Source organism: Corvus brachyrhynchos, unplaced genomic scaffold (assembly GCF_000691975.1).
Source record: "Corvus brachyrhynchos isolate BGI_N302 unplaced genomic scaffold, ASM69197v1 scaffold309, whole genome shotgun sequence".
In the NCBI taxonomy this organism is placed as follows: Eukaryota; Metazoa; Chordata; class Aves; order Passeriformes; family Corvidae; genus Corvus; species Corvus brachyrhynchos.
Window position 1 is genome coordinate 193,042 of NW_008240227.1, and position 9,978 is coordinate 203,019.

General features: G+C 60.9%; 1 protein-coding gene across 1 annotated transcript in view; it reads right to left on the reverse strand.

The window, feature by feature from the left end:
- Window positions 1–5,278, reverse strand: part of SEMA7A (semaphorin 7A (John Milton Hagen blood group)) — a 33,525-nt gene extending 28,247 nt beyond the window's left edge. Inside the window, 1 exon segment of the mRNA XM_008641973.2 lies at window positions 5,022–5,278. Coding sequence (XP_008640195.2) covers window positions 5,022–5,136 — 115 coding nt within the window. The 5' untranslated portion in view covers window positions 5,137–5,278.
- Between the last annotated feature and the right edge of the window lie 4,700 nt (window positions 5,279–9,978).

Genomic DNA, 9,978 nt, shown 5'->3' on the forward strand with positions numbered 1-9,978 from the left:
GGGAATGGCCCCGCCGTGCCCTTCCCAGCCTCCTCCTGCTGCAGGAGGCTTCCCACACCTGCCAGGAGCTTCAGGTGCGTGCCAGCCCTGGGACCTTTTGGGTTTGTGCCAGGGAATGCCGCGGAGCGCTCCCCAGCACCCCCTCCGTGCCCGCTGACCCCCCGGCAGCCGGACACAGGATCCCCATTCCCCTCACGTCCAGCCCTGGCTGCAGCTCCGCATTTCCCAGACTTGGAAAGCCTCAGGGGCGGGAATGTGGAACCAGACACTCGGGCCAGACTTCCCGAAACTCCAAGAGCCGAGCAAAGCCGTGGGCAGGGCTGGGCAAGCAGCCCCAGGGCAGGTGTCCGGCCCAGACTGGCCGTGAATTCCTCAAGGAAACTCCCAAGACTCCTGGAACTCGCGGTGCCCCCTCCCTCCCACAGCACCACACCCCAGAGAGGGGAACATCTGACCCCAGGGGATAACGAGACACGGGATCACCGCTGCAGGGGGGCACTGACCCAGTGACCAGGGCTCAGGCCGGGGAGGGGACAGGTGACAGCAGCAGAGCTGTCATTAAGGACGGGATTTGTGACTCAAAACCTGTCCCCCCACACCTAAACCACTCCGGAATTACGGCAGAGGCTCCCACATCCCGCGGCGTTCTGAGTGGAGCTGGGACCGGCAGGAAAAGGGTGCCCGACAGGAGGAACGAGCTCTGTTCTTGGAGCAGCCAGGAATAGCCACATGCCACGGGACGGAGGTGGCTGCAAAGCCCTCCCCCGCTCACCTCCCAGCCCTTTGGGTACGAGATTGCCCTTAAAAAGCTCCTTCTAAAAGTACTCCGCACTCAGATTTATTTCGTGCTCGAGTTTAGATTTAGTCTGTGTTCCAGCACTCGGGTTTAAATTTAGTCTGTCCCATATAAGGCACCGAGTCTGACTGCATCACCCACAGAACACCTTTTCCCAGGCCAATTTTCAGCAGTTCCGTCCCCAAATTGGCTGGTGCAGAGCTGGGAAGTTGGTCAGGATTTGGTATCTGGCTCCCTATTCCAGCCACAACTTCCACCAGTCGTGCCCTGCCTGTTGTTTTTGTGTCGTGCTCTTGCAACAGGAGGTGCCTGTGATTCACTCCATTTGTTTGGTTTGCTTTTCTTCTTTTTCAATCCGTGCACAGCAAAACGTATTTTTCTTTTTTTTTTTTTTTCCCTCCTTTTTTTTTTTTTCCCAACCAAAATTTTCTGCTCCCAGCATCCCCCAACCCTGTGAGAAGGAGAAAATAGCACTGCTGGGAAAGCGAGCAGCTTTCTCCTGGAAATGGTGATGCTCCGAGAGCTTGGTGGGAAAGTGTCCTACAAAGATGTTTCACACCCCGGGACCACAAAAAACCCAGAGATGCTGTCACTGAGGAGGAAAAGCTGCTGCTGGCACCGAAATTCCCTGGTTTGCCACAACAGGAAGAGATGAGGACCTTAAAGATCATCTCATCCCATTGTTCCCCCCCTGCCATGGGCAGGGACACCTTGAACTATCCCAGGTTGCTCCAGGCTCCATCCAGCCTGGCCTTGGGCACTGCCAGGGATCCAGGGGCAGCCCCAGCTGCTCTGGGCACCTGTGCCAGGGTCTCCCCACCCTCACAGGGAACAATTCCTTCCCAATATCCCATCCAGCCCTGCCCTCTGGCAGTGGGAAGCCATTCCCTGTGTCCTGTCCCTCCATCCCTTATCCCAAGCCCCTCTGCAGTTCTCCCAGAGCACTTTCCAGAAGGTTCTGTAGGGACACAGCTCCACGGCGCCGGGGCACGGAGAGCTCCCCGCAGAGCCCCCCCAGCCCTGCTGGCACAGCTTTCCCAGGCAAGGAGGCAGCCAAGCCAAGCAAAGCCCAGGAGCAGTTCCAGGCAGCCCAGGCAGGTTCCCAGAACTGCCATTCCAAGGGCTCGCTGTATCCCGGGGCAGGCTGGAGCCAGCTCCCACCTCCGAGGCAGCCAAGCGTCGATTGGACAATCCTCCTGTTCCCTCGGGGGGCTGCTTATCCCAGCACCTGCTCCCTCCGGCTCCCCGCTCACCTGTTAATGAGCTGGGAATAATTAAACAGCCAGAGCCCATCCTACCCCGCAAACATCCGAGTTTTCCTTGGATCCCTGCACGTGTGGCTGAGCAGGGACAAATTCCTGAGCGTGGCAGCAGCTCCAGCCGAGCCCGAGCCGCGAAGGCCCCGCGCTGCAGCAGCCCCAGCCCGCCCGCAGGCTCCGTGCCACGCTCAGCGTTTTCACCGTGCTCGGTGACTTTCCGGTCAGGAGACAGCCGGGCTGCGGTGTCCCTTCCCGCTGCCACCCTCCCCGGGCCCGGGACACGCGGGATCGGTGCCGAGGAGCGAGAGCTCCGTGTGGGATGCGGCCGCACCTTTTCCAAAGCACAGCCCAGCGGGTCAGCGCTGCGCTGGGAAAATCCAGGCAGGCAGGGGAGGATGGGGAGGGAAGGGATGGTGGGAACGCGGCGTGCGGGGCTGGAGCACTGCGCCAGCCCGGCTGCTGAGCTCAGCCTGCCCCGCCGGCCTCAGCCAGGAGCGAACTCGGCGTTCGGATCTCCTTGAGGACACGGGGAAGGGCAGCGGCCCCGAGACAGCCCCGGGTCAGCTGATGAAGGAACGGAGCAAGGGCCCTGCCAGCGAAAATGACCCGAGGCACTCGAGAGCCCAGCAGTGATGTGGAGCTGACCTTTGCCCGGGCTCCGCGAGAGGAAGGAATCCTGCAGAGTCAGGAGTGCTCGGCAGTGACCGATTGCCCGAAGGGCCCGGAGCTGGCCACCTGTGCCGGCTGCTGGGAGAGCCCCAGGGGCTATGGAGCTGCGGAACACTGTGCTCCAAAGCGATGGGAATTACTAACCCAGGAGCACTGAGACAGGCCCACGGTGCTCCTTTGTCTGCAGGTCTGAGCTCAGGCTTGTGCCACCTCAGCCTGCGGACATTTAGTCCCAGTTTACCGCGTCCCCTCCCCTATTTCTTACTGGGAACTGGGGGGCAAACCAGCGGAGTGTTTCAGGGAGCTGCAGGGAGGGCAGGACTCTCCCTGGATCTGGCAAACCCAGGGAGACTCCAGGTGTCACCGAATCCACCACAAACCAGTCGAACGAGACTTTTGGTGTCACAGACTCGCAGGGCACGGTGCCGGCGAGGGAAGCGAGGCCGAGAGATGGAAAAGCAGCCGCAGCTTTGCCCGATTCCCTAGTGCGGGCAGGGAGGGATCCCTCCTGCGGAGAGCCTGGCTCTCCCCAGCCCCGCGGGTCCGTGCCCTCACCTGCTCAGGGCTGCAGCACCTGGAGGTCCCTTTGCCGAGCCGCATCCCCCGCTGCTGGTGCGGGGCTGTGGCGTGGAAGAAATTTAATTAGGGGAGAGCTGCCAGCTCCCGCAGAGCCCAGGGCCAGCCCTGCACCACTGCAAACGCAGCGCCGGGCCCGGAACGCCGCTCCGCATCCGGCCCCCACCGCCAGGAACGGGGGGCCGAGCTGCAGATCAGCCCTGCGGCTCCATCCCCCCGCACGGCGAGGGCTGGGCTCGGAGCGGGGCTGCAGCTGCAGCGGACACGTGCTGAGCCCCCGCCGGCCCCGCTGAACATGCTGAGCTTTCACGGAGCCCGGAGCATGGGGAAGTTCGCCTCAGCCACAGCAGCCCCCGGGCCGTTTCTTCATCCTCCTCCTCGGCGCACAGACCTACTTCGGGAGGGTAGAGGTTACACCAAGGAGCTGTTAAATAAATAGGACACGGCTCCCTCCCCTCCCTCGCTGACTGCAATCCCTCTCGGCCTGGGGCCCTGCCGAGTTCTCCAGAATAATTAGAGACGCAGATAAGCGCAGAGCAGAGTTAAACTGAGCAGGTGAGCATTCCAACGCTAATTGGTTTCGGTGACAGGTGCTGGCAGCCTTCAGTGCCACCCGGACTCAGGCGAGGGACAAACCGACAGCATCGTGCAGGGACGCAGGTGGGGGACCAGCCACCGCATCCCTGCCTTCCCATTTCCAGCCACGCCAAACCCCGACACTTCCACCGCAGGGCCCGGGGAGATCTCCGTGGAGCAGCAGCTCCTGCCCCACTCCCTTTTCCCAGCCCCTTCATTTGCCTGCAGCCAGCACCGGTGACGCCATAGCGGAGCAGCCTCCCCTGCCCTGCCGGTGCCTCTCCCCTTTGTGTGACAAGGTGACAGGCAGAGGCCCCCTCCGAGCCGCGCACACGGCCCGCGGCCCCCGCGCTGCCCGGGGAGGGCACCGCAAATGCCAGCAGAGGGCTAGCAGATGGCACGGAACGAGCCGGGGGAAACGGGTGTTCTCGGAAGTTGCCAGGGAATGAGGAGCACAGAGGAGCCCTTGTGCTGCAGAGCCCGGCCCGCCCGCCCAGCCAAAGCCAACGGGGTCTTTGTTCCAGCCAGCCTGGAGGGGATTCATCCCGGAGCTTGGGAAGCACGGGATAAAACCAGCACCGACACAGCAGGCTCGGAGCTTGAAAACATTTCTTTGTTCGGCTTTGCGGAGATCCGATCTGGTTACAAAGTCCTTACGTGCCGTTTGTAAATTTTCCCAGAGACCAGGGGTCCTCGGCAAATATTTACTCACCAAACTCATCTGCAGCGAGCAGGGCGAGTTAAAGCAGATTAATAAGTGCATTAACTATGTAAATACACTTCTCGTTCTGGAGAGCTGCAAGTTAAGAAATGCGTCCTGTGGCTGCCTCAGAGGTTTTTGACAGCCTTTAGTACGCCCAGCTGATAGGGGGGGGAAAAAGCTGTTCGACAGCCTTTAATGTCCCCAGCTCGTAGGAAAACGCTTTTAAAGCATAAAAAAAAGGAAAGAACAATCTAAAAATCCAATTAAAAGCCAGAAGCCCGAGCCCACAGGCGTTTTAGCTGAGTATAAGGAGAGCCAAAAGCCTCCCCGAGGAAACAAAAGAAATAAAAATAGACCGACTCTGCTCAAAGGACGAGAGCCAGGTAGGAAGGAGCCGGCGCAGGGAGCAGCCGCATCCCTTTGGGGACAGCCCGGGACTCACCTTGGGGAGCCGCGATGATCCTGGGGTTCACCTTGGGGCGCCCCGCTGCCCACGTGCCCAGCTGGCCGAGCCACAGGGCCAGCAGGAGGGCAACAGGCGACCTCCTCCAGCCCATTCCTAGTCCGGGAGCGAGCCGGGATCAGCAGCCGAGCGGGCTGACAGCTGCATCTGCCCGCTTACAAAGGGCTGGGAGCACCCGGCCGCAGCCAATGGCGGGGAGAGGGCGGGTCTTGCATCGAGAATAGAGAGAGCCCCGAGCCACTCGAATTAACACCTGAGCTCCGCCGCTCCGTCCCTGCAGCTTTTACGGGGGGCTTTTTGGTCTTTTTTTGGGTTTTCCTCCTCCTCCTGCAAGGGGAAGGTGCGGGGGTTGGTGGCTTTGTTTCCCCTCGGGCTCTGGGAAAAGCCGCAGCTGGCCTGAGGTCTGTAAAGAACTTCCCCCGAGGGCTGGGGAAGGGAAAATAAAGGTTGGGATGAGTGAAACGAAAGTGGAAATAGGGCTAAGAATAGGGGCAGAGAGCAGTGACGGGGGCGTTAGGCAGGGGCTGTGCTGGGGCCAGAGCCAGGTACGCCGGCAGGAGCGGAACAGCTGGATCAGGAGCGGAACAGCTGGATCGGGAGCCCCTGCCAGGAGGAGCAGGATGCAGCAGGGCTGCAGCGCGTCCTGTGTGCCAACAGGAAAGGGCCGCTCCTAGGGACACGGAGCTGGCACCACGGGCTCCCTGCGCTGTCACACCCCCCCCTTCTCCCGGCCACGCGCGGCAGGGAGTGACACCCCGGAGTGGCTGTGGAGCCGGGATGAAGGTGAGCCGGAGGTGAGCCCTTCCCGACCGTCCCGTCCCTTTGTGGCGCGGGTGCTCCCCGAAAGGACACGCCGAGCACGCCCCGCGTGTGGCACCGCCTTCGGAAAGTCAGCTCCTTTTCCCAAAGGTCCCCCCGGAGAGGCCGGGAAGGGCCGGGGAGCCTTTGTGCCGCTGGTTAATGAGAGGAGCGGGGCATTCCGAGCACGGAGAGCGAGCTGCGACGTGACCGGAATGGGAGAAGCCCACCGGGAGCGCGCAGGGATGAGACGCAGCTGCGCCCTTTAAAGTCGGGATTGAAGCTCAGCCCCGGCCGTGCTCCGCTCCTGGAGGGATGAACAGCGGCGGGGCAAGGGGGGGCATTCCGGAGGAAGCAGAAAAACCTTAATGAGCCGGCTAATGGTGAATTTGAAGGAGCCACAGGGATTTCCCGGTGCCTCTTTGTGTGTGTGGGTTCATCTTTCTCTTTGGCGGGGTAATTTACAGGGGGAAGACACACACGCACTCTGCTCTCTCACCTCTGGCCGTGGTGATGGCCAGCCCTGAAGCGCTCTGTGCTCGCCCCGAAGTGGCCCAGGGGGAGCTGCATTTCCCTACCTCCTCCCCAAGGTGCCAGGCCTCGTTAGTGCTCGGTTTCCAGCAGGGAAAAAAAAAGGAGTTTTCTTCCTGAAAAACACCCCTGCAAACGGAGTTTTGTCCTTTCACCCCTGCCTTGCCCCTGCCCAGCAGCTGGGGGCTCTGCGTGGGTTTTGGCTCTTAGGAGTTTTTGTTCCGCCTGCAGTGAAATCCAGCGTTCCTGTGCATAAAATTTAGCCTCAAGCTCCCTCAGGACTTTGGGAGTGCTCCTAGGATCCCAGAATGGTTTGGGTTGGGACCTTAGAGTCCATTTTATTTCTGACACACCTTCCACCATCCCAGGTTGCTCCAAGCCCATCCAGCCTGGCCTTGGACACTTCCAGGGGCAGCCACAGCTGCTCTGGGCACCCCGTGCCAGCCTCACAGGGAAGGATTCCTCCCTAAAATCCGATGGGAGCCTGCCCTGTGTCAGGAACAGGGAGTGCGTGGGAGCATCCCACCCACAACGCTGGGGAGTGAAGAGTCTTCATCAAAACTGAGCTCACAGCCGAAGGTCTCCACCCTCTCCAGGAGCTACAGCTCCCCTCAGGGTCCCCTCCTCACCCCACAGGGGCAGCGACCTGAGATCAGCCAGGGCTGAACCTGGCTCCCACAACCATGAGATCACTGCCTGGGAACGCGATCCCAGCCGAGGGGCAGGACGTGGAGAGCACAACCCACAGGAAAACCCAAACCTCCTGGGCTGCACTGCTCCCCACAGCTGATTCCCAGGTTGTTCCAGCCCTGGCCCGGGTTGCAGGAGGTGTTGGACACCTCCAGGAACAGAGGACACGCTTCCCAAAGTGGGGAAGGCGCTCGGGGAGACAGTTTGTTCACTCAAGACCACACGCCATCAGATTCCAGGCACCAGCTCAGCCCCCTCCTGCAGAAAATTCCGTCTGCTCCGCGCCGGGATCAGAACTTCCCCAGTGCAACTCGTGAGCAGCTTTCTCCCAGATCATGCGCCTCGCTTCCAGCACGGATCAGGAGGCAGCCTCCCCCAGGAATCTTGTCAGAAGCATGAAGCACAGATTTTTCCCCAAAGAGGAACAGTTTTATTCATCACAGACTGAATGTTTGTGGCCCAGGCAACCCAGCTACCACGAGAGCTCAGATTGCACTTGGCACCCGAGCAGGCGCGTGGTGATATTATCCACAAAAACAGATCCGTTACCTTCCCTCAGCCAGGAATGTGACCCTTGGAAGCACCGACACAGGCAGATCTTCCACAGGAAAAAAAGGCATCACAAGACAAATCTGAGCCCTAAGCCAGGCAAGACCTTTCCTCTGCTGAGGCATCACGAAGCAGCTGTGACGCTCAGCCACTGCCACCCAGGGGGACACTGCGAAGCCCACAGAGCCTGGGGATGCTCTCCATGCATTTTGCCACCATCCCTTCCCAGACAAGATTGGGATGCTGCACGGTTTAGCCCAGAGCTGGAAAATCCTGTGCTAAACCTGCAGGAGGGATGGATGGCCCGGGAGGCTGGGACACAACTTTTGGAAGCTCGGAGCTCCCGTTCCTCACCCGCTGCGTTTTGGGAACGAGCCGACTGATAAGGCTGGGTTTGGAGTGGGAATCAGTGAAATTCCCCTCACAGCTCCTCTTGGTGCTGACAGGCCCTTCATTCCCCAGCTGACAGAGTGAGGAGGGAAGCAAGCAGAGCAGATCATTTATCAGCTGCTGCATTTTCTGCTTCCACACCCAAATTCTCCCCCCAGCTCGCGTTCCCGGCAGGCAGCTACCAAAAAACCTCAACCAACCCCCCCCCCAAGGCCACAGCCCTGCGGAGTTTGGGGACTTCCCAGCTCTCCTCTTCAAGCTGGATTGAGTCTGGGGGCTCTCATCAGCTGCCACAACTTCCCCCCTTGGTTCTGCCGAAGGACAGCACAGCACAAGTGCCGCTAAAGGCACCCAAAAGTGCTCACTGCCACCCCCAGGGCTTTGCAAACCTCTCAGGAAAGGGGTGGAGGAGCCATGTGCCCCCCAGATGAGATTTCCCAGCAGATTTGGCCAGGAGGAACCTTGTGACCGAGCTGATTTGCACTCGGTGATTCTGAGATCAGCGCAAAACCCCAGCCTGGGACTCCCCTGGGTCCTGTGCCCCTGAGGAAAACCCAGGGGCTCGCCCAGAGCAGGCTCACACCGCGGTTCACTGGTCACACGTCCTGCCTGAGGACTGGCCGCAGCCTCAGCTGCCCTGGCCGCAGCCACAGCCCACCCTGGGCACCAAACCCCCTCTGCAGCGTCACCTGAAGGTGTGACATGCCTGGGGGGGCTCAGAGGGGACCCACTGGTGGGGCAGGGGTGCCAAAGGCTTCAGGCAGAGTCAATAAAACCCAGTGCAGAGTCTCACCTGATGGAAATAGGGTTAGAACAACAAAAAGAACAGAAACGGGGGCTTTGCTCAGCCACACTCCCACCACGAGAGCTGCACTGGCAGCTGCATCTCCCCGCCAGGTTCCAGCAGGTCAGACTGTCCTTCTTTCCCTGGCTGCCCCTCTGCCCCCTACCAGGGCCTGGATTTCAGGGCAGCATTCCAAAGCGCTCTCCTGCGGCTACAGCCACATGTCAGCCTCCCCAAAAGGGGAATCCCACATCTGCCAGCAGCTCTGCAAGGCCCCAGGGAGGGTCCATCCCCTAGCGAAGCTGGTACCCCCCCTTCAGCAGCCCCACCAGAGCCACAGAGTCCTCCTGCAAGCACCTGGTTAAGGTCTAACCCCTCTGCAATCTGCCTGCCTTAAGAGCAGCTGGAATTCCAGCCCGCATTTTCCTGCAGGGAATCCAAACAAACGCACCTGGCTCCCAAGAAGCTGCTGGGAAAAGTGCCAGAGCCCTCTCCAAGCTGACCAGCGCTCATCAACCCGAGCGGAGGCTGCTCAGGAAAAGTCAGCTCCTTCCCAGCTGACCTTGGAGCGCTCCAGTGCTTCCAGCAGCGTTATCTGTCTCGCCAGGAAGGGAGAGACAGGGCAAGAAGGGCCTCGTCCTGCTCCTCCTTCCCAGCGCGACTCCTGGGAGCCACCCCGGGCCCGGTGGCTGCAGCGCCTCTGAGCCTGGTGACACCGGGCTCGGCAGCACGGGCACGGCCCCGGGCCGTTCCCTGGGAGCTCTCCATCTCATCCCAGCAGGATGTCGCCATGTGCTGAGCCCCATTTTCCCACTGGGCTGGGCAGGGAAGAGCTCCCCTTTCCTCCTGCGTCCCATCTGCCTTTCCCGGTGCTGCCCGTCAGCTGCTTCCCGGTGCCTGCGGGGCCAGCCCGGCCCCACAGGGCCCGTTTGGGACCGGGATTGCAGCGGGGTGGGAGAGGAAAACGGGAATGAGGGTCAGGGCGGGGGGAGAGCGGTGGCTGTGAACCTGCCCGAGCAGACAGCAGCTGGCAGGAGCTGGGGATGATTAAATGATGTGTAACTGAGAATCCTCGGGGGTCAGAGCGTTTAATGGCAGCCAGCTCAGCCCCGGGAGGGGATGTGGAACAGCGAACAAGCGCGGCAGCACGGAGGGAACGGCTCTGGAGCGTGCGGGGCTGCCTCAGCTCCAGCG